Raw genomic sequence first — 25603 nt, 5'->3', positions numbered from 1 at the left:
CGGTTGTCCGAATATGGTCCAAGAAAACATGATAAGAGAAGGATGGTAATTTAATGAAGGACTACACAACCATTGCTCCGTTGCCTGAGAATTAAAGATGACAAATATTATTTGAGAGCTGCTGAACTTTCTTAAAAGAGAAGCCAACGAGGATCACGAGATTGAGTGAGCAACGAGTCACGGCCCGAATCAAGTAAAACGGAGATAGAAGCGACGTCCCTTTTGAAGAATTCGTGAGACTTACCTTAACGTTCGATTGAAGAAGAGGATCGAAGGACTCCGCCTACGAGGGCAAAACTGTATATATCCATTTTATGTAAAGAGATTTGTTTTCTAGTAAAGTTGTTCTAATAGAATTGAATCAAGAATCAGCGTTTCTTTTTGCATTCATACATCTGCATTACATTTCATTGCACGTATCTCTTCATGCATCAACATTACATTTCATTGCATACAATAAATTTCCTAAAATCCAAAAGTACGTCGAGTTTAGAACTCTAGTACAAGACTAGATGGATTGGAATTCTTTGAATATATCGATGGTTCGAAAGGTGAAGATGTGTATGCCTTTGAAAAAGAACTAAAAATGAAAAAACCTATCTTGAATTTGTTTCTACATCCCTAGAGGCGTTTTAAACAACTGGACCGTGGAGGAGATTCTTGTAATTTCTAGGACCATTTCAGAGTAATATTTGGAACGCTCTTATTGTTCTAAGCCTGGGAGCAATAGAAAATCCTTTTGTGAAAAGGCACATGTCCACTATTCTTTATTTCAACGAAATGCATCTTTGTGTCTTGTTTTGGCAAATATTCTTTTGTTCCTTCCAATTCATTCATACTCATATCACCAGGTAATTACCCTTTGATTCGTTAGCTCTTTGAGACTTCCTTCGTCCCTAGAATAGGTCCCCAGATATCAATGATATGAGCGACACTGCTATTGACTCAGAACTTTCTTTCAAGCAAGATATGTGTCTAGAGGATCCTCAAGACTTCGAAGATGATCAAGACTGTAGTTTATCTCCTGATTTGTTAAGGATGGTAAGGCAAGTCAAAAAATAGATCCAACCTTACAAAAAAAAAATTCAGTGGGGAATTGTGAGCTTAGGAGAAGAGAAAAAGGTGAAGATTAGAGCCTGTATCACTGCAGAGACAAAGCGAGACGTCATTGAGTTACTCTAAGAATTCAAAGATGTTTTTAGACAAGTGGATGCTCTTGAGGTTAAGAAGATCTTGGACGAGGAACACGTGCTAATGGTTTTGCAATGGCCAAGCAAATCATGAGATTTGGGTACTGCTGGTCCACAATGGAAGGGGATTGCATCAGTTAAACCAAGAAATACCACAAGGGCCAAGTTTACGGAGACAAGACTTATGTGTTTCATTTATCTCTTCATGTTATGACTTTTCCATTAACTTTTTCTATGAGGGGCATGGATGTCATTGGGCCGACCTCGCCAAAAGCTTCTGGCGGTCATCAATTCATCTTTGTAGTCGTCGATTATTTCGTAAAGTGGGTAAAGGTTGTTTCATATGCCAATATCACAAAGCTGACAATCAGAAAATTTCTTGAAGAATCATATGTCAATATAGAATGCCAAAAATGCTCATATCAGACAATGCATTGAATTTGAACAACGGCACGACATCAGAAGTTTGCAGTCTATTAACACCATGCCGCCCAAAATGAACAGTTCAGTGGAGGCAAAAAAATAAAAATAAAAAAAATAAAAAGCAAAAAAAAACAAATAAACAAATAAAAGAAAAACCTCTACTGGAGCAACTCAGTTTTCACTAGTATATGGAATAGAGGTAGTTTTACCCATCAAAGTTGATATTTCTACCCTTCAAGTCTTGTTAGAGCTGAATCTGGATGAAGCAAATCCAAGCCCGATATAATCAGTTAAATTTGATTAAAGAGGAAAGATTCAAGGTTATCCGTCTTGGTCAAAAGTACCAAAAATAAAATACGCGAGCTCACCAAAAAAGTTCGCCCCAGAGAATTCCAAGAAGGAGACCTGATATCAAAGAATATTCCTGCCATACAAAAGGACTTCAGAAGAAAATAGATGCCGAACTGGAAAGGACCTTATGTGGAAGGCCTTATCTGAAAAAGCGTTGATATTGACAGGATGGATGGCAAGAACCTGCCTAATTTCGAGAATTCTGATTCAAGAAATAAATACTTCACTTGAAAAAACGAAAAGAAAAATGAAAAAATGAAAAAAAAAAAGAAAAAGAAAAAGGAGAGGCCAAGGTGAAAACCCGCAAAGGGCGCCTTGAGACCAAAGGGTTTTGAATTGAAAACCCATGAATGGGCAGTTCAAATTTTGTTCAAAGGTGGGGCATGCGGTAGTCTTATCCTTTCTAAATTAATAAGAAGGAGAGATGCTACATCTTGGGGCATCAACAAAGCCTTCTAGGACTTCTAAACACATATCAAGTTCAAAAGGGTCCTTAAGAAGTTTGGGGCAGAGAAGCTCATGCTACGATATCTGGGGCACCTATTCCCATTTTATTCATTTTCTGTATTTTTGACAAAATACATCATCTTGATTAATTTATTCTCGTTTTGTATTCTAGCAACATTTGCTATCTTGATTAATTTGTTCATTTAGAGCTTTGCTCTCGGCAAATTTTCATCTTATCCATTGTGATAATCTTTTTCATCTTATACATCTCGTATCTCAGCAAAATTTGCTATCTTGATTGATTTGTTTGTTTATAGCTTTGCTCTCAACAAAATTTCATTTTGTCCATTTTGATAATCTTTTTCAAGCATTTTTCATTGAAATAACGATTAATGGACTGACAATACACACGCAGAAGGAGTTCTGCATATTACTCTGAAAGTTTCTAAATAATACGAGGACCTGAAACAGGACTATTGTTTAGAACTAACCAAACCTAAGGGTTGGAAACATTTGAGAAATGATAGTCTAAATAGCGTCTATTTCTTTGGGTTTTCTGTCAAACTGGCTGAACAAGAAGGCATCAGTGATAGAACCTTGATGAACAATGAGGAATGATAACCTAAGCATTAAGGAATCATTTTCATGACATTCTGCATTCATTCAAATACCATTCACACCTGTCTAGTTAGGAGCATTTGATTCATTTTGATCATGCCATCCTAATCATTAGGCATAATTAGGTTCATTATACAGGTCATGTTCCCTAGAGGACAGATCAGTAAAAATTGAAGATAAACCTTGCCTCTCTCGGTCGTAGCAGAGCTAGTTGAAGCTATCAGATCTTGCCTTCCTGCATTGACAGCGAAGCAGATCGAAGACAAACCTTGCCTCTCTCGGTCGTAGCAGAGCTAGTTGAAGCTATCAGATCTTTCCTTCCTGCATTGACAGCGAAGCAGATCGAAGACAAACCTTGCCACTCTCGTTTGTAGTAGAGCTGGTTGAAGATAGCAGATCTTGCCTTCCTGCATTGACAGTGAAGCAGATCGAAGACAAACCTTGCCACTCTCGTTTGTAGTAGAGCTGGTTGAAGATAGCAGATCTTGCCTTCCTGCACTGACAGCGAAGCAGATCGAAGACAAACCTTGCCTCTCTCGTTTGTAGCAGAGCTGGTTGAAGATATCAGATCTTGCTTTTCTGTATTTGGCAGCGAAGCAGATCAAAGATGGCAGATTTTACTTCCATGTGACCACATTGGAGTACATTGAAGCCGATAACTCTATCTCCCTGTATCTGGCAGTGGAATAGATTGAAGATTGTAGATCTTGCCTTCCTGTATTTGGCAGCGAAGCAGATCAAAGATGGCAGATTTTACCTCCTTGACCACAGTGGAGTACATTGAAGCCGATAATTCTATCTCCCTGAGATTACAGCGGAGCAGATCAAAGATAGTAATCCTATCTCCCTGAGATTACAGTGGAGCGGATTAAAATAAAGGATCTTATCTCTCTGAAGTTACAGCAGAGTAGATCGTATCAGGTCTTATCACCCTGAGGTTACAGTGGAACAGACCAAAGAATTTCAGATCCTATCTCCCTGAGATTACAGTGGAGCGGATTAAAATAAAGGATCTTATCTCTCTGAAGTTACAGCAGAGTAGATCGCATCAGGTCTTATCACCCTGAGGTTACAGGGGAGTAGACCGAAGAATTTCAGATCTTATCTCCCTGAGGTTACAGTGGAGCAGATTGAAGCCAGAGATCTTATCTCTTTGAGATTACAGCGGAGTAGATTGAAGCTAGTAATCCTATCTCTCTGAAGTTACAGTGGAGCGGATTAAAATAAAGGATCTTATCTCTCTGAAGTTACAGTAGAGTAGATCACATCAGATTGAAGTCAGAGATCTTATCTCCCTGAGGTTACAGTGGAGCAGATTGAAGCCAGAGATCTTATCTCTCTAAGATTACAGCGGAGTAGATTGAAGCTAGTAATCCTATCTCTCTGAAGTTACAGTGGAGCGGATTAAAATAAAGGATCTTATCTCTCTGAAGTTACAGTAGAGTAGATCACATCAGATTGAAGTCAGAGATCTTATCTCCCTGAGGTTACAGTGGAGCAGATTGAAGCCAGAGATCTTATCTCTCTGAGATTACAGCGGAGTAGATTGAAGCTAGTAATCCTATCTCTCTGAAGTTACAGTGGAGCTGATTAAAATAAATGATCTTATCTCTCTGAAGTTACAGTAGAGTAGATCACATCAGATTGAAGCCGATAACTCTATCTCCCTGTATTTGGCAGTGGAACAGATTGAAGATTGCAGATCTTGCCTTCCTGTATTTGGCAGCGAAGCAGATCGATGATGGCAGATTTTACCTCCCTGTGACGACAGTGGAGTAGATTGAAGTCGATAACTCTATCTCCCTGTATTTGACAGTGGAATATATCGAAGATTACAGTCTTATCTCCCTAAGCAATAGTGGAGCAGATCGCATCAAGTCTTATCTCCCTAAGCAGTTAGTGGAGCAGATCACATCAAGTCTTATCTCCCTAAGTAGTAGTGGAGCAGACTAAAAACACAAATCTCATCCCCATGGAGTCGTAGCAAAGTATATTGAAGCTACAAGGCGTATCTGAACTTGAAGTAGAGTGGATCGAAGCAACAAGATGTAGCAGGCTGGAATAAGGCTACTTGAAGAAGAGAAGCACCCAAAGAAGTCAAGCCTCGGTGAGACCAGGCAAATTTGGTCTTTTTTAGTCTTTGCTCTGTTCTTGTTACACAAAAACGAGCAAAGAGGGGCAGCTGTAAAGACCCAAATTTAGCCCAACAGACTAAAACCCTAAGCCCAGCCCAAACCTAAACAATTTTCAGCAAAAAAAAAGAGAGGAGAAGAACCCTAGCCGCCGCCCCACCTTGGCCCGCCACTACCAGTTGTCTGCCACCAGCACACCCACTTGCCTCCACCACTCTATGCCTGCAAAAGAAGACAAAAAAGGACAGCAAAGAAAAACACCAAAAATGAAATTCTTTGTATTTTTCTTTGGATTTTGGGGTATATAAAAGCCCTATGGTCATTATATACAAGGGGGACGTTTTTTTGGAGATTTCAATGGAAGGGGGGATTTTTTATTTTTTTGCTATGAAAACAAAAGATTTTCTTTCAATATTAACAGATTCAATACAAGAACCATTCGAAAATATATATACTATCCGGGGCTCTAACACCAAATCGGAGAATCAAATCTAAAACCTAAGGTGACTCTTTCTTTTTTTTTTCTTTACTGTTTTGAGTTTATTTTCTACATAAAAATACTAAAAAATATAAAACATAAAAATATATGCATTATTAAGCAAAAAAAAATAAAAAAGAAAAAAATATTTTTTTACCTTTTCCGGCCACCGCGTGCGGTGGCCGGCGCCGGCGCCGGCGAGCCTCCGGTGGCCGTCCGGTGACCGGCCCCCCTGGCCGGATTTCCCTTTCCCCCTCCCTTCTCTCTTCCCTCTCTCTCTTCTTTTTTTCTTTCCCTCTCCCAAATGATTTTTTTGGCTATTTTAGGCCTTTATATAGCCCTCCAAAACGACGTCGTTTTGGGGGCTACACTTAAGCCTCAAAACGACGTCGTTTTGACCATTGCCCGACCCATCCGACCCGACCCGCTAGAGGATCCGCGTGTTTTCGTTTGAATGGGATATTTATGCGCGCAGTCCTTCCGCTTTTTCAAGGTTTTGCAATTAAGTCATTTTTCTTGTTTCCAATTTGGCCCCATAATTTCTCGCGCTTTTCGATTTAGTCCCCGCTAATGTGCTGTGTTTTAATGGAATGGAATAATTGTTGTTTCGGTCCCCCTATGTTTTGTGCGCGCTCAAATAAGCCCATTTCTCTTTATTTCCTTTCACATTTGCCCCACAACTTTGTTTTTAATTCAATTTTAGTCCTTTTTTTCGTTTATTTTTATATCTCTATTAAATATCCTTGTTATTTTTATATTATTAGTATTATTAGTATTACTATTATTATTATTATGTATTAGTATATATTTTTATTATGTACGTGTATACATATATATATTTTCATATTTAATATTTTTATTTCATTTTTATTCTAATATTTTATTATAATTTATATATATACATGTACATATTCTTTATTTATTTTAAGTATATATTTTTATATTTCATATTTTCTACAGGCATATATATACTTATATATTTACATATTTTAATTCATATACTTATAAATGTATGTACATACTTACGTTATTTTATTTTTATAATATATAGATTTATATTTTTTTGTCTTTATGTAATATATATACATACATGCGCATGTTATTTATATATATATAATTATGTTTTCATATTTTATAATTCTTGTACATACACATATATATATATGTATAGACATACATATTTTCATTATATATATACCTACATAGTTTTTTTGTATTTTAAATCTTTTAAAATTCATACATGCATTTTTAAAACTTTTATAATTTTATTCATTTCTTTATTATTATTATTGTTTTACTTTATGTTTATCTATTTATTTATGTGTCCATTATTATTTTTTTTTAAAAATGTTTTAGTTTTTTTTATTTTGTTTATTTACTTGTTATTGTATATAATTGATTTTTTTATATATTTATTTTTGTTATCTTCGCTCGTATTATTTTTACTCGCATTATCGTAATTGATATTCCGTCACATCAATTTTTACCCGAATTCGTAAAAAAGGAAAATTTTGGAAACAAAAGCAATACTCGATACTTGGGATCTTCGAGAGAATTGGGCCCTAACGTGCTGGGTTCTAATTTTCTGTTGAATCTAAATGCTCGAGAATGCTCTTTAATAAAAAAACATAAATAAAAACTCATTATCGGGATTTCAATATGTTGTGTCCTAACGCATTGGATATGACATGTGGTTTTCTCGATATGAGGATTTTTCGAAAGTAAAGGCAATATTCCGTATTTAGAAAATTCGAGAAAATCGTGCCCTAACTTACTGAGATTCGATTTTTCTCGTTGATTTTAAGTAATCGAATATCCTTTTAAAATTAAAATAAATGAGGTTTAAATAAAAAATAAAAGGAAAGCTTACTCTCAAAAAATACAAGGTGTCGTGTCCTAACTTACTGGATGTGACATCTTGTTAATTCGAGATAAGAAGGCATTTTTCATTTTGACTTATCCAAGTAATTTTTAAAAAAAAAAAAAAATAACGCAATATAAAGAAGGACCTTATTTTTAAATTCTTTTCGAGTTTTTAATGTTCGACATAAAGACATTAAATAATCAACTAAGGTACCAATTTTGGGCGTGTCGAGGGCGCTAATCCTTCCTCGTGCGTAACCGACTCCCGAACCTTTTTTTCTGAATTTCGTAGACCAAAATCGTTGTTTTCATAAAATTAAATCATTTATTAAAAACAACCACTTTTTGAGGTGACCCGATCACACCTCATCAAAAAAAGGATTGGTGGCGACTCCCGTTTTCATTCTTTTTTCAAAATCCAAGTCGACCCCGTTTTCATCCAAAAAAAGCTGTCAACAGATATGATGACTTGATTTGCTGAGTCGAACTTAGAGGATAGCTCGTATCATTCATCCTTGAGAATCTGTCTTGATTATCTCCATTCCCACATGTTAGGGGCACACTCCTCATACATCCACCATCCTGGCCTTGTTGCTTCTTTGGCGGATAAAAACCTGGCAAGCACCGGCAACTGGCGATATCCTCACTGAAACAGCTGAATGGACCACAAGAGTTTAAGATGTCACAAAATTGTCTTGGTAGAGACCGAATCAATTACCACTGTTGAGAACTTTCAAGCCATACAAACTCCCTCATATGTCAAAGATGTCGATGATAAATTGAGTTATAATAGAAGAATCATACAATGAATACGAAATTTCGTTTTCATTGCCATACATGGTGTAGTTGAAGATGCAGTTCAATCTCATTTCAGGAATCAAAGTGAAACCTTCACCAGTCCAGGCCCCACTACTCCATAATGTTTCATTTTAGGATCCATTTTGAACTCAATATCCCCGTTGTTTGGATTTTTCTTCATCTAACCAAGATGTTAAAGACCAAACTTTTTCAGTTTTATTACTGTAACCAAGATTCATCCCCCGCAAAAATGTGTTTGAAGGGTAATCAAAGTGTTGGTGTTAAAGGCAGTGAACAAGCTGATTTTGGTTTGCTTGATCAGCAAGCCTCGTGTCTTGGAGAAGAAACAAAGCAGAAACCCTTTTGTTTTTGTAACAGAAAATTGAAAAGCAAAGCATAGAGAGTATGTGAATGAAAACAAGCTGAATTTTTCATTAACTAAGCAATGGCAAGTTGCCATTACATATATCAAACATGAGTCAAGCTTTACAAGTCAAAATACCATCTAAACATTTACCTAACGCCACTTAATACATTGAAAGTTGCTAGACTAGCTTGCACTAGTTGCTATGCTGATTTTTCAGTCAATCAACATCTGAAATTACATCAAAAGATTTACCAACTAAGCTCTAAAGAAACTAAGTTACAAACCAACAAAACAAGTTGAATTTGGACAGCATTCACAAACTCCAGTTTCTGCCTTCATGTGCTGTTTTTTGCTCCATGTGACCTGCATGGCCACGATTGCTGCTGCTCATGATGCATGGGAACTAACTTCAACACAAAGCTCTGCCATAGTATACCCAAATTCCCAAAATCCAACAGCGTTGCACTCACGTTTCAGCTGAATGATGGATCATCACTCACTCAATAAGTTGTTCTGCCACTGACAATCACAAGGTATTCATCGCCATTGATGGTGAGAATCATAGATGAACCACTGAAAGGAAGGTCTCTAGCGGCAACTTACACAATATAGATTTGCTCATCCTAGTAAAAACAACCCAAGTTCAAAGGCATTTCTAGAAGATGTTAACTGACCTGAGGCCGTCATTTTTTTGACCTTGGAAAAGGGTATCAATGGCTGAAACTCTTTCATTGTAAACCTGCAAGTAAAAGCATGAAAAAACAAGCAAGGAAATACATGGTAATTTTCTCATGGTTTCCATATTTTCTTAGCAATTGTAGTTAACCATTAACAGTTAGTATTACAGGTATTTTCTTCCATGAGTTTTTTATTTTATGTACAAGAAAAACACTATGGAAAGCCAAGCTTTTACCAAAGACTTTTCATAGTTTTCCACTAAAAAAGATTTTTTTTTGTTATTCTTCCATATTCAAAACATACACAATAATATAAGTGACACAAGTACATTCATAGCAAAGAGGGCTTCTAATGGACAAGTCTAGGAACCAAGCATTTGAACCGCACCCATTTTACTTAAGCTTTTTAAGTAGGATATTCAAAACTTTCTGGATGTCAGGTGTTACATGAGCTATAATTGAAAATAACTATCGAGGATCCATCAAAGAAACTGTGACGTCATTCACTGAAAATTTTTCAGGCTGATTTGAACTATTTGTCGTACTCCTTGCATTAGAGAAGGCAGGCTTTTTTGGAGCATTTAGAACTGTGAGCTCATTGGAAAGCATGGAAACAACTTCCGACATTGTCGGTCTATCAGCTGCCATTTCTTGAACACAAAGAAGAGCCACATTAATGTATCTGTACAGCATAGGATATGAAACTTGGTCTTCCAATTTAGGATCCATCAACTCAACAACTCTATCTCCTTTCCACAATTCCCATGCCTGAAGTAAAACCAACATGTTTGAATGTGAAACTCGAGCTAAAATGAAAAAAAATAGTTACTCAGATCGAATGAGAGTATCGAGTTCCGGTTTAATGGAGAAAGCTTGTCACTCACATGTCCAATTAGATTAAGAGAACTGCTATGGTAAAAGCCAGTGCTCTTCTTGCCACTCACTATCTCCAACAGCAGCACACCGAAGCTGAACACGTTGGATTTAATGGAGAAAAGGCCTTCCATGGCATACTCAGGCGACATATAACCACTATATTTTCATTATTTCATGCAAAAGTTGATTAGATTCTTCAGTGAAAGAGACTTAAACTAGCAGATAATATTGTAAGTCATGGACATTTCAACTTTCACTTACTAAGTTCCTACAATCCTATTAGTATTTGCTTGTAACTTGTCACCACCAAACATTCTTGCCAACCCGAAATCTGATATTTTCGGGTTCATTTCACCATCTAATAGGATATTGCTTGCCTTAAGATCTCGATGTATGATCCTTAATCTTGAATATTGGTGAAGATACAGCAGACCTTGTGCAATCCCCTCGATTATTCGAACTCGTGTTCCCCAATCTAGTAATCCTTCATTGTTTGAACCTGTTACAAATTTACAAAAATATTGCATATCAAAAGCAAATCTTGGAAAAAAAAAGGCAGCTTTAAGGATTCATAAAATCACAAACCGAAAAGAAATGAATCCAAGCTTTTGTTAGGCATGAACTCATAGATCAATATCTTTTCTCCTTGTTCTAAACAGCAACCTAATAGTCTAACAAGGTTCCTATGTTGAAGCTTTGCTATAAGCATCGTCTCATTTTTTAACTCTTCGAGACCTTGCCCGGACCGTTTCGAAAGCCTTTTCACTGCTATTTCCTGTCCATTTAATAGTTTTCCCTGCAATCAAAATCATTCGAACCTGAACTCCATTTCTGGTAATAGTCTTAAAATGTGATAGACATCATACCTTATAAACAGGTCCAAATCCCCCTTCTCCCAGCTTATTCTCCGAGGAGAAGTCATCAGTAGCTAGCGATATACTATCAAAGCTAAACAGTGGAAATGGGGCATCCTTCCTCTTCTGTTTTCTGGGGTTTTCGGAACCCAAAAAGTTACTGCTACTCGTTGTGATGCTCATCTCCATATCAAAGAGTAATATATCCTGGCTTGGATCTTCTCTGTCCCCTGTTTCCAAAGACAGAGAGGTCTGCATATGTAAGTACATCCATTCGCATACCGAACGAGTTTGCGAATCAATTCACAAGGGCCGATATGAAACAAAGTACCTTTGTTTTTAAAACTCTTCTTCCACCGAATAACAATGTAAGATGCAGGAAGAAACACCAATAAAACAATAGGAATTGCAATTATCCATAGGTACCAATTGGCTCCTAGAACTCGAATTTGAGAAAGTAAGAATGTGAAACAATTTAATGGTCATTTTAGTTAAAAGTTTATAACAAGTACCTCTTCCATTGTCAAATTTAGAAGCTGCAAGTTTGATGAAGATTGTACGTCCATTTGGATCCTCTGCTGACAGTTGTTCAAGACCAAGAATGTCACCGTACCATCTTAAGCAAAGGCCACTTGTGTTATATGCATACGCACTGCAGGTGCAGTTACTCAAGCAAGCTTCTCCGCATGCTTTTGCGTCGGAGTTTGAAACTTGAGGGCCTGATGGGAAATTATATGATGAATTGATTTGCTGAGTTGAACTTACAGGATACCTCACATCATTCATCATGAAGAACCCGTCTCTATTATCTCCATTCCCACATGTTAGGGCCACTCTCCTCATACATCCACCATCCTGGCCTTGTTGCTTTCCCGATGGATAAAAACCCCGCAAGCACCTGCAACTGGTGGTATCCTCACTGCAGCTGCTGAATGGACCACAAGAGTTTAAAACCTCACAAAATTGTCTTGGTTCAGACCAAATCGACATCCATTGTTGAGACTCTTCAAACCACAAAAGTTCTCTCATATGTCCGGTGACATCGATGATGAATCTAGTTATAACAGAAGAATTATACAATGAATACGAAAAATATGTTTCGTTTTCATCACTATACATGCTGTAGTTGAAGTAGTTGAAGATGTAGGGCGAAAGCATTTCAGGCAAGAAAGCAAAACCATACCCATTCCAAGGCCCACTCATCCATAATATTTCAGTACCCCTCATGAGGAACACTCCATTTGATTTCTTAGGATCCATTTTCAGCTCAAAATTCCCTTTATTTGGGTCCGCTTGATCTAACCAAGATGTTAAGGACCAAACTTTTCCTGTTTTATTTGTTGAGATTAGTTCCCATGCAAAGGTGGCCATGCAAGAAGAAATGGCAGCAAACAGTCGAGCCATGATGTGCAAAAGTTGGAGCTTGAAGTTGCCGAATTACTTGTTGTGTTTTAGTTGTATTTTAATTGTTTTGTAATCTAGTTCATGTTGAACTAAGAAGATAAATGTTTTGATGTAATTTTGATGTTGATTGATTGAAAATCAGCATAGCAATATGATGAAGCTTTTTGTAAGTTTCAAGACAGATTAGTGGAGTTAGGTAGTTGATTAGGTAATTACTTGTTTGTATTACATGCTAGCTAATATATGTAATGGCTCAATGCCTTGTTTAATGTCAATGAAAACTTTCAGTTTGTTTTCATTCAAACTCTCTCTCTCGTTTTTCTGTTTTTCCACTTGCAAGCTTGATTTCTGTTTCTTTTCGAGTTTGTTTCTTCAGCAAGGCTCGACACTTGCTGTACAAGCAAGCTGAAACCAGCATGCTGTTGTCTCTTAACACCAACAATTGGTATCTAGAGCCCTTGTCTTAGTGGACCTGTTGCTTAAAATCAAGGAACCTGATGGCTTCTTCAGGATTTTCACCAGCAGCCCACCAGTTTTCAATGGAGAAGACTTTCATATATGGCTGGTAAAGATGAAGACTTACCTGCAGGCCTTTGATCTGTGGGAAGTTGTCAACACAGATGCTGAGCCAGCACCACTGAGGGCCAATCCCACGGTAGCTCAGATCAGACAACATGCTGATGAGAGGACCAAAAGGCACAAAGTCATGTCTTGCATCCAGAACTATGTGTCAGATGTTATCTTCACCAGAATTATGGCCTGTGAGACTCCAAAACAGGCATGGGACAAGTTTAAGGAGGAGTTTCAAGGCACTGAGAGGACAAGGCAATAGCAGCTATTGAATTTGAGAAGGGATTTCGAGAATTTGAAGATGAAGGAAGAAGAAACAGTGAAGCAGTATGCAGATAGAATTATGGCAGTGGTTAACAGCATAAGGCTCCTTGGTGAGCACTTTGATGAGGCAAGAATACTGGAGAAAGTCCTCTCCACCTTGCCTGAGAGATATGAGGCAAAGATATCCTCCTTAGAGGACTCAAGAGACCTTTCTAGCATCTCTTTGACTGAGCTAATTAACACCTTCTATGCTCAGGAACAAAGAAGAGCCAGCAGAGCTGAAGATCACCAGGAAGGTACATTTCAAGCCAAGGCAAGAGAGGCCTCGAGCACCAATGTTCAAAGAGGTAAAAATCCTTGGAAAAATAGGCTTAAACCTGATGCTTCAAGAAGCAATGACCAGCCTTGCAGACATTGCAAGAGGCCTGGACATCCAGAAGATAGATGCTGGTTTAGGCCAGATGCTGTGTGCCAACACTGCAAGAAGAAGGGCCATGTTGAAAGGGTTTGTAAAAATAGGAACAAGCCAAGGCAGAATCAATTTCAGCAACCAAAGGTTGAAGCTCGAGTGGCTGAGGACAGTAGTGATCAAGAAGAGCAGGTCTTTGTTGTTTCTTGCTTAGCTGCTGAGAAGAAAAGTTCAAAAGGCTGGTTATTAGACAGTGGTTGCACTAACCACATGTCACCAGATACCTCCTTGTTTAAAACCTTGGATAGAAGTTGCAAAACCAAGGTCAAGGTTGGAAATGGTCAGTTCATAAGGGCTGAAGGAAGAGGAGAAGTGCTGATATGCACTCCTACAGGCAACAAAGTCATCTCGAATGTCCTGTTGGTACCTGAGATTAACAGAAACCTTCTTATCATAGCTCAATTGCTTGAGAAAGGCTATTCTGTTGTGTTCAAGGACAAACAGTGCCACATTGCTGATCCAAGTGGATCAAGCCTTATGACAGTCACAATGACTGATAAATGCTTTGAGGTACATTGGCCAAATGACTCAAAGTCAGCATACATAACCTCTGTTGATGATCTCAGGCTTTGGCATCAAAGGCTCGGGCATGCCAACTTCAGATCAATTGCTCAAATGGCCAAAGAGAGCTTGGTAGAAAACTTCACTAGCACAGTGGAACATGATGATGATGTGTGTGAAGTGTGTCAGATGGGAAAACAAGCAAGACTGTCATTTCCTACAAATTCAACATGGAGAGCCACTGAAAGACTGCAGCTGGTGCACTCTGATGTATGTGGACCTATGAGGACTGAATCACTCAGCAAAAATAGGTATTTCATTCTCTTCATTGATGATTTTACAAGGTTTTGCTGGATTTTCTTCTTGAAGCACAAGTCTGAGGTAGCTCAAGTATTTGTGAAGTTTAAAACTGCTGTAGAGACAGAAACAGGTTGCAAGCTGAAATCGATAAGGACAGACAATGGTACTGAGTACACTTCAGCTCAGTTCCAAGCCATTTGCAATGATGCTGGCATCAAACACTAGCTTACAAATGTCTACACACCTCAACAGAATGGGGTAGCTGAAAGAAATAATAGAAGTCTGTTGGATATGGCCAGATGTCTTCTATTTGAGAAGAAACTGCCCAAGACCATGTGGGCTGAGGCAGTAAATACTGCAGTCTATCTTCAGAATAGGCTTCCAACCAAAGCTCTTGCATCCAAGACACCTTTCGAGGCTTGGTTTGATTTCAAGCCTTCCTTGGCACACCTGAAGGTGTTTGGTTGCCTTTGTTATGCACAAATACCAGCAGCAAAGAGAGACAAGCTCTCTGAAAGGGCTCAACCAGGTGTTCTAATAGGCTATAGCTCAGTTAAGAAGGGCTACAGGGTGCTGGATCCTTTGACAAACAAAGTCCAAGTGAACAGAGATGTCATCTTTGATGAGAAGGCTTGCTGGAGTTGGGAAAAGAGTGAACCAGAAGCTGCTTCAGAAAACCTGATGCCTAATCAAGCTGAACTCGAGCAGCTTAGTCCTGAGATGGCTGTTGATGATGTGCCTGTGAGAGGCACAAGGCCCCTAGATGAGATTTATGAAAGAGCACAAGTTGCTATAGCAGAACCTAGTAGTTTTGAAGAGGCTGAGGCAGATGAAAGTTGGAAATTGGCTATGGTTGATGAAATCAACATGATTGAGAAGAACCAGACATGGGAGCTAGTTGATAAACCTGCTGGAAGGAAAACCATTGGAGTGAAATGGGTCTATCGAGCAAAACAAAATGCAGATGGCAGTTTGAACAAACTGAAGGCCAGGCTTGTTGTCAAAGGTTTTAGCCAAAGGTATGGTCTGGACTACTTGGAGACCTTTGCACCAGTAGCCAGACTTGACACAGTTAGAATGATATTTGCTTTGGCTGCTCAAAACCAGTGGACCATTCTTCAGCTGGATGTGAAGTCTGCATTCCTCAATGGCTACTTAGAAGAAGAGATTTATATTGAGCAGCCTCAAGGGTTTGTAGTCACTGGCAAAGAACATATGGTCTACAGATTGAAAAAGGCCTTGTATGGCCTGAAACAGGCTCCTCGAGCCTGGTATGCTCGAATTGATTCCTACTTGCTCAGTTTGGAATTTGAGAGGAGTGCCAGTGAACCAACATTGTATGTGAAGAAAAATCAAGCTGAAACTCAGCTTATCTTGTCATTCTATGTTGATGATTTGTTAGTAACTGGAGGAGACAAGAACATGCTACATGATTTCAAGAAGAAAATGATGAAAATGTTCGAGATGTCTGATCTAGGCAAAATGAACTACTTTCTAAGAATGGAAGTGAAACAAACAGCAAATGGAATCTTTCTCAGCCAAAGTTCCTTTGCTGTGAAGGTCTTAAACAAATTCTCGATGAAGAATTGCAAACCAACAAACACACCAATGGCTGTTGGAATGAAGCTATCGAGGCAGGGAACCGGTGAACCAGTTTGTGAGACTATGTACAAGAGTCTCATTGGTAGTCTACTGTATTTGACTGCAACAAGGCCCGATATTATGTTTGCAGTTAGTGTGCTATCCAGATACATGAATTGCTGTAACGATCAGCACTTTCAAGCAGCTAAACGAGTGCTGAGGTACATCAAAGGCACCATTAACCATGGTGTGATGTTCAAAAGAGCTGAAAACATGAAGTTAATAGGCTATGTCGATAGTGATTGGGCTGGATCATGTGATGACATGAGGAGCACATCTGGACATGCATTCAGTCTTGGCTCAGGTATGTTTTGCTGGAGTTCTAAGAAGCAGAGTCTGGTGGCACAATCAACAGCAGAAGCTGAATATGTTGCTGCTGCATCTGCTGTAAATCAAGCCATATGGCTTAGAAAAATCTTGGCAAATTTAAACCAAAACCAAGAAGAAGCAACAGAGATTTACTGTGACAACAAATCTGCTGTTGCAATTGCAAAGAATCCCATCTTCCATGGTAGAACGAAGCACTTTAACATCAAACTACATGTTATAAGAGAGATGGAACAAGCTCATGAAATCGAGCTGGTTCATTGCAATTCGGAGGAGCAAATTGCTGACATTTTTACCAAAGCTTTAAATGTGTCAAGATTTATAAAATTGAAGAAGGAACTAGGTGTCATTAGCATGTCAACTAAGGATGAGTGTTGAGATTAGTTCCCATGCAAAGGTGGCCATGCAAGAAGAAATGGTAGCAAACAGTCGAGCCATGATGTGCAGAAGCTGGAGCTTAAAGTTGCCGAATTACTTGTTGTGTTTTAGTTGTATTTTAATTGTTTTGTAATCTAGTTCATGTTGAACTAAGAAGATAAATGTTTTGATGTAATTTTTGATGTTGATTGATTGAAAATCAGCATAGCAATATGATGAAGCTTTTTGTAAGTTTCAAGACAGATTAGTGGAGTTAGGTAGTTGATTAGGTAATTACTTGTTTGTATTACATGCTAGCTAATATATGTAATGGCTCAATGCCTTGTTTAATGTCAATGAAAACTTTCAGTTTGTTTTCATTCAAACTCTCTCTCTCGTTTTTCTGTTTTTCCACTTGCAAGCTTGATTTCTGTTTCTTTTCGAGTTTGTTTCTTCAGCAAGGCTCGACACTTGCTGTACAAGCAAGCTGAAACCAGTCTGCTGTTGTCTCTTAACACCAACATTATTATTGTAACCAAACTTCATCCCAGGCAAAAAAGTGTTTGAAGGGTAATCAAAGCTCTGCCATAGTATATCCATATTCCCATCTCCTAGAACCAAATTCCCAGAATCCAACAGCGTTGCACTCACGTTTTGGCTTGATGATGGATCATCACTCACTCTATAAGTTGCTCTGCCATTCACAATTACAAGGCATCCACCATCATTGATGGTGAGAATCATAGATGAACCAGTGAAAGGAAGGTCTCTATTGGCAACCCACACAATATCCTTGGTTGCAACATTCTTCATCCGAATCACCAAATATAGATTTGTTGATCCCAGTGAAAAGAACCCTAATTCAAAAGCATTTCCATAAGATGTTAACTAACCTAAGGCTGTCATGTTTTGCCCTTGGAAAAGGGTATCAGTCGCTGAAACTCTTCCATTGTAAACCTGCAAGTAAAAGCATGAAAAAACAAGCAAGGAGATAAATGGAAATTTTCTCATGGTTGCCATGTTTTTCTTGACAATATTGGAGTCCGCCATTAACGGTTAGTATTACAGGTCTTTTCTTCTGTGAGTTTTATTTTATTTTATGTGACAAAAAAACACCATGGTAGGCCAAGCTTTGACCAAAGACTTTTCAGGTTTTCCATTAAAAAAGAATTGTTTTGTTGTTCTTCCATATTCAAAGTGACTCACTCGTCTTCCACTTTGAATTTTGAAAGCGTATAAGAAAAGGGAACTGAGGCAGTTGCCTATTATATTATATCGTTGCAAAACTGGGGTTGAATCTTTGTTTTGATGAAAACAACATTGAAACCCAAACAAAATGGTCTAAAAGAAAATCCATTTTGGAAGTCATTAAGGTTGATTAATAGTATAATTCCTTCAATTTCCGATCTCACTAATTATAATGATTATCCAAATATGTTTTACGTGTAATTATAATTATAAGTAATTACAATCAAATTTATTGGATGGCTTTTTTTAAATGAAAAAAGTGATCATAGCATCCAACGAAATTAAGAATGTATCGATAAAGGAGCGAATGTTGAGAATCCACGTGTTTACCTTGTACTTTTTTATTGTATTGTATTCAATTTATTCTATTGTTGTTTTATAGGGATTGATATAAATCTTCTTATATTAGCAAGTCTCGATATATTTTATATAATCAAAAGAGTTATATAAGTTGTTGTATTGAGAGAATTAAACACTTAATTTGTTCTTGTGAGGAATCTTATTGTATGAATGCATTTTGATAATAAAATATTGCGTTGTGGTTTTACTTGTTAAGTTCACAATGGGTTAATTTAGTGGTAAAAGTATTATTCTTCAAGGTACAAAGGTGAGGTTATTGTCACGAGTATATGATAGATTCAGATCATTTGTTGTAATAGTTGAAGATAATGGATTTCTCATTGAGATATGCTCCGCAAACATAGGGAACCGAATTGCGTAAGCAATCCATGTGTCTTAAGTTTATTTATTGTTTTCTTGTAGTGGTGAAGGAGTGTCCACCCTCTTATCACTCCTTCCTACACTTAGATTGTTTCTTTGTAACTGTTCGATCCAAGTAACAATTACATTTAATATTGACTAAATATTTCTATTTATTTAAATAATAAATATTATTGGTTAAAACTAAAATACCCAATTAATTATTAAGAAAAATATTTTGTTGGAGTCTAATAAATAAATGGGTAAACTACAACACAGATCACCCAACTAATCTAGACGTGACAGTTAATAAATCGGTATAATAATAAATTTAGCCTTAAACTTTTACATATTAATCAATTTAGTTATATTTTAAAAAATGAACCTTCAAAGTTTACAAATAATCTCAATTTGATCCTCAAAATTTACCTTCCTCTTTCGTTTCCCCCACGTCGGCTCCGCCTCCACCTCCATTTGGGACCCCTTTTTACTGGTTTTAACTAGGCCTTGGGGAATTATATAAAAATCGATGTGAACCAATTCAAGTAGAATATGAACCCAATATAACATTTATCATCTTAAACGAAGATGTTTGAAGAAAATGGGGAAGGTCTATGTTCTTGTGTTGAAATTGTACTCCCAGGTTTGGCTTCATATGAGTCTTATCACTCTATTCTTGAACTGCTTAAACTGTGGTTTGAAGTATTAATCATGGAGGACGGAATCCATTATAAGTTTATCTCAATTATGGCAGATGAATAACAAGTCAAAGTCAAACAGAGGTGGAGCGGGAGAGGATTAATTTTTTTAAATTTATAACTAAATTGATATGATATGTAAAAGTTGAGGACTAAATTTGTTATTATACCGATATTTAACTGTGACAGAAAAGAAAAGGGATAATTGTTGGGTGAACTTTGCTTGGTTTACCTAAATAAATAAATTAAAAATAAAACTAGTGATATTCAATTTAATAAAAATATTGATTGAAGGAACCATACTTTAATAAGAACTTCAATCAGATAAGGAAATTATTTGATAATTAATTAATTTAACAAACGATAATTGATTAAGAAATGAAAACAATTTATTTGATTCAAGTTGCAAGTCCTCTTACGTTATCCCCAACCCTTAAATAGAAGGGATAATGCGCTTTAGCGTACTCAAACACATGTCCTCTTGCACTGGCAATAATGCCAATGTCAATCAAGTTAAGACTCAATCGACACATCTTCAAATTATTTATGTTATATCAATCACGTCATTTCGTTATTCCAACCACTAATTTAATCCTTAAATGACAAGTCAAATCATATATAGATAAATTTAAAATGAAAATAAATAGAAACTCAAAATTAAGATATTTCAAACATCCCAATTTTTTTTAATTTCTTTTACTTTAAATTATGTCATATAAGATCTGACGTATTATTTAACAGTTAATAATTTTAACTTCGATAGTTTAAAGATATAAATAGAATTATTTAAAACTTAAGGATCAATTTAGAAGAAATGTCATAATTTGGGGATATTTGATCAGCCAAGTTTAAAATTTTCTATTTTAGTCACTAAGATTATCAATATTTAATATTTCGGTCACTCACTCGTTTAATCACTAACGGGAATTTTCACATTATCGGCATAATAACAAGTTTCACCCTCCAATGTTTGCAGATTCTATTCATTTGGTCTTAATTCAATAAATTTAATCCAAAACTTTACATATTAATCTTTTCTTAAATATTCAAAAGCAAAAAATTAAAAAACTTTAAAAAGGAAAATATTTAAAAATTTATTTTTCGACAAAATATATACAAAACTATAAAAATACATATAAAATTATAAATGAATGAATACTCATTTTCCTTTTTTTTAACATGAAATTTATTTATTAAAATAATAATTTTATAAATAAACTAATTTTCTTAAAAACCCACGAACAGGGCTTAAACTAGATTCAAACTGTTCTTTTCTTTTTAGTTTTATTTTATAAATAGTAATTTATTAATTATACATTTGACCTTGTTCCTTAGTCCTTGCTAAATTTGCTGAGCGTTGAGCACTGCCGTCACCCATAACCACTAGCATCAATAGCCCTTACTCCGAACACATCGATTTCCACATCATTCGTCGTCATGCCATCGAACTAGGAATCAATTGTGGAGCTGCCGACTTGGCCTTCCACCTACTAGATCTCCAAGACATCATCCTTACCCATATATATCCTCAATCACACCCTTCCTCAAGCATGACCTCAAAAAAAAACAAAAAACAAAAAAAACTCGTTCTTGGTAGTAATCTAAAGTCATTGATTCTTACCATTTTTTACCTCATGTTATAGTTTTTTACACAACTTGAGCGCGATAGTCTTTAATATTGAAAAAAAAGGGGGGAAAGCTCAATCTACTTAAGTCTTCTTCATGGTTTCTTTTTCCTAAAATTGTTTTGTTTATAAAATTATTATTCTAATAAATGAATGTCTGTTCAACAATCAGAAAAATATATATATTCATTTACTTATAAATATTTTATAATTTTGCATGTATTTTTATTAAAAATAAACTTTTAAATAATTTTTTATTTTAAAAATTTTTTAATTTCTATTTTTAAGAGTCAAGATTAAATTGATAAAATGTGTAAAGTTGAGGTATAAATTTACTGAAATCTCAGAATTATGACCAAATTGATGGAATCTATGAACAATGGAGGGATAAATTTGTTATTATGCCAATAAAAAAGGCCAAACCAATATTGCGTTAGTAATTTAACTGAGGAGTGACCAAAATATTAAATTTTGATAATGTTGATGAGTAAAATAGAAAATTTTAAACTTGGATGACCGAAACAAAAACATGCCTAAATCATGTTTCTATTTTAAAATAACGATCTAATTCTAAATTTCATGTTTCTATTTTACGAAAATTGTGAAACTTGACATTCTATTTTAATTTTCAGAATTTTTATATGAAAATTGAGAATTTATTTTCATTGGATAACACTGTTAAACTTCGACATTAAATTATTGATTTGAAAATCAACAGTTCAACATTATATATGTAATAGTTCAACAACGTGCAAGGAATTAATAAAAATTAGCACATCAACAATTTATATATAACAAATTAGCAAAAATCAACGGTTCAAATCCTTGCGTTTATAAAAATTTCTTACAATCATCGAGATTGAACTGAATTTCTATCTAAAAATTTATCAAGTCATGATCAAGTTGGATTTGTTCTTTAAACCAATTACACAAAGGTGAAAGATAAGATGGTGTTTGTAGTAAATGAAGATCTAGCCATTACTTGATGCAATGCTTACATATTCATCGGCTGCAATAAATAAAGAAGCAACTCCAAGAAGATGAGAGCATTCACCGAAAATACATACGAATTTCCTTCATAGATCAACATGTAATGTCTATAGAAATATGATTTCACCTAAAGAAAATTGATGCATTGCACATGAGAACACATACAAAAATACATAATTAACTCGGACCCGCCTAACATGATACAATAGTTAGCATAGGGTTTGTTAATGATTTGTAATAGTTAGCTCATAGCTTTGCTAATAGATCGAATTATAATAGTAGATATAGGTGTTATGACTTGGTATAATATTTAACTCCGTAAAATTAGGGGTGATAATCGCTATTAGTGGATATACAATCATCAAGAGGAGATCATTGAAGTCTAGTAATCTCGTACTACCTCAGCAAAGAGAATATTAGAATCGTAATAAACTTGATGACAAATAACGTATAACGGCCTTGTCACTTGGTTGACCATACATTTTCCATACCCTGAGATTGGCGATAACGTGGAATGGCTAGACATTAGAATCCCCACCTATAAATACCTCAAGACACAAGAATAAAGGGATCTTCTCCCTTTTCAGCAACCCTGGCTATATACCTTAGCACACAACCTTCTCTTCCTCTCCTTATTTCTGTTCCTCTTCTCTTCCTCCTCCTCCTTACTCTAGCTCTTCACCCATTACAGGTGAACTGACCTTCTTGTCACCAACATCATCTCCTCCTTGTTTTACCTTTGATGATACCCAATATCAACAATTGGTCCAGTGAGTGTGGACCGAACCATGACTCCTTTAAAAATTGAGACCCCTATCAATCTAGCAGACATAACAAACCCCACCAACCCAGAGCTTCCCTCAAACCAAACATTAACTCAACCACCTCTTACCCAACAAGCACCTACGCAAACTCAACCACATCCTCTGATCACCCAGCAACCTGTCCTCAACCCTGATCAAATCACAACACACCAAACTCAACCTCCACTTGGTGCTTCTTCCTCCCTCCTCAAAGATACTTATGGACAAGTTACTGAGATGAAATAAAACAACTCTGACGCTTGCTGGACTTAAAAAATGCCCAAAATGAAAACAACAAAAAAAAGGGTCAATTTATGATTTTATTTCTTGTATTATTCTTATATTACTATTATTAATATTATGCCATTAATCCGAATCTTTCCTTTAAACATACTTAAATCAGCTTTTAAATCCTAAATCATTAGGCTTAGCTAAATTATGATATAATTCTGAATTTATGTTTTTACTTTACGAAAGTGAAAAAGTTGTCCCTCTATTTTAAGTTTTCACAACTTTTAGATGAAACATTAAATCGCTGATTTAAAAATTAACAATTTATATATAATAAATTAGTAAAAATCAAATGTTGAAATTGCTTACAATCGTAGAGATTGAACTGTATTTTAGTTTAGAAATTTATCAAGACATGATCAAGTTTTGACAAGATGGAAAGATAAGATCATATTTCTATCAACTGAAGATCTCTTGATCCAAATATCTATCCATTACTTGATGCAATGCTTACATATGCATTACATATTCATACTACCTTATATATTATAAAAAAAATAGAGACATCAAATCAAGGTACGATAATTTATTTAATTTTCTAACTTTATATAGAAATTTTTATTTTAGTCTTTTATTTAAATTTTTTTTTGTCTATTTTAAGCTTTAAATTTATATTTTCTTTTGTCAAATCACCCTAAAATAAATAAAAAATTAAAAGATGTTAATTTTGCTGATGTGGACATACACGTAGACTGTAATATAAATTTCACATCAACAATTAATTAATTTTTTAAAAAATCTAAGAAAAATAAGAAAGTTATTAAAACTATTAAAAATTTGTAAAAAATAAAAAAATAAAAAAATTATTAAAATTTAAAAATATTAAAAATTAATTAATTTCTAATGTGACATTCACGTGTATGTCCATGTCAGCAAAGTTAAAGTTTGCTAACTTTTTCATCTATGTTGGACTGATTTAACGAAAAACACAAGTTCAAGTGTTAAAAGAATCAAAAAATTAAATAAAAAAAAACCAAAATGACTATTTTATAAAATTGGAGGGCTAATATGCCTCTAATTAATAATAATATTTTTTTAGTAGAAAAAAAAAACCTTAAGCGATTACCTTAAAAAGCACATAATTAACTCATATAAGATCAATTCTATCCACCAACAACGAATTGCGCACCAAAATTGATGGTTCTTCAAAGGAGAACAATCTGTTGCCATTAAACTCACATTTTGCCATTTGATCTGCAACTTCGTTTTGAGATCTCAAGATATGATGAAAACGGACCTTCCAATTTCGACTTAGTATCTTTTATCTGGTGGTAACCAACATCTACCAGTTACCTTTGGACTAGTGTGCAAAGGATTGGTGTTCCCGCTCACAAAGCTCATTTCCCACACTACACTTGATTTCACAATCTCATGCACACAATTATGACTATTAGAGAAAACAAAATTGTTCTGACTTTTCTATAGCAACTAGACCTGTCCATGGGCCGGGTGGCCCGACCCGGCCCGATGGCCCACCCGAAATATGAGAGAGTTCGGGTAAAAATATAAACCCGAAATATGAGCTTGAGCAAAAAAACGAGGTCCATTTAAAAAATAGGCCAGGCTCGGGCTCAACTTTTTTAGCCTGAGCCCGGCCCGGCCCGGCCCGAATATAATAATTATATTTTTTCATTTTTATTTTTTAATTTTAAAATACTTTAAAAATATTTTCTTTTTTGTTTTTTTATTTTTAATATATTTTTTTGTGTTTATTAAAAATCGGGCCGGGCCAAGCCGGGCTCGGGCTTATTATTTTTCCCCAGGCCGGGCCTGGACAAAATTTTAGGCCCATATTTCGGGCTGGGCCGAGCCCGGGCCTAAGAGTCGGGCCGAAATTTTTTCCGGGCCCGGCCCATGGACAGGTCTAATAGCAACCAACATAGTCTAGGAAAGAAAGTTTTCCATTCAACATCCTTCCATCTATCCCTTTATTCTGGAAATTCCACAGAAGCCAATCATTAAAATGCATAGCAAACAAGGCATTGTGAGTAGACCTTGGCACCACAGAGACCCACACCGATTTTGAAAAAGAAAAGTCCCGAATGGCGTGCAATCCGGACTCAACAGTGTGACCACTCCTCAAACAATGGCTATCATTAACCATATGAAGCCTAGCTCGTTACCCATTTGTCAATAACCTATTATTTCATAATATCCAAAGAAATAGTCGAACTCTTTGAGGCGCTCAAGCCTTCCAAATCAACTTCCAAACCTTAAGACATATCAGCATTTGCAATAGGATAAAGACGCCTAAAAGTTTCAGCAGTGGAGAAACTATCTTTAGACATCCATTTCCAAACTAAACGACCCAGTCCTACATCAGTGGTTGGTGGTAACATAGC

General features: G+C 36.0%; 1 protein-coding gene across 1 annotated transcript; it reads right to left on the bottom strand.

Moving 5' to 3' along the window:
- Positions 1–9812: 9812 nt before the first annotated feature.
- Positions 9813–12478, bottom strand: LOC107903519 (receptor-like serine/threonine-protein kinase SD1-8). Its single transcript, XM_016829590.2, has 7 exons — positions 11587–12478; positions 11406–11510; positions 11087–11304; positions 10806–11016; positions 10482–10719; positions 10229–10376; positions 9813–10112 (listed from the first exon to the last, which is right to left on the bottom strand). Exons 1-7 carry the CDS (start codon positions 12476–12478, stop codon positions 9813–9815), a joined length of 2112 nt encoding a protein of 703 aa, XP_016685079.2.
- Between the last annotated feature and the right edge of the window lie 13125 nt (positions 12479–25603).

The sequence above is a fragment of the Gossypium hirsutum genome, chromosome D05 (genome assembly GCF_007990345.1).
Source record: "Gossypium hirsutum isolate 1008001.06 chromosome D05, Gossypium_hirsutum_v2.1, whole genome shotgun sequence".
Taxonomy (NCBI): Eukaryota; Viridiplantae; Streptophyta; class Magnoliopsida; order Malvales; family Malvaceae; genus Gossypium; species Gossypium hirsutum.
The sequence above is the reverse complement of the archived record's forward strand: the minus strand, read 5'-3'. Positions and strand labels throughout refer to the sequence as shown.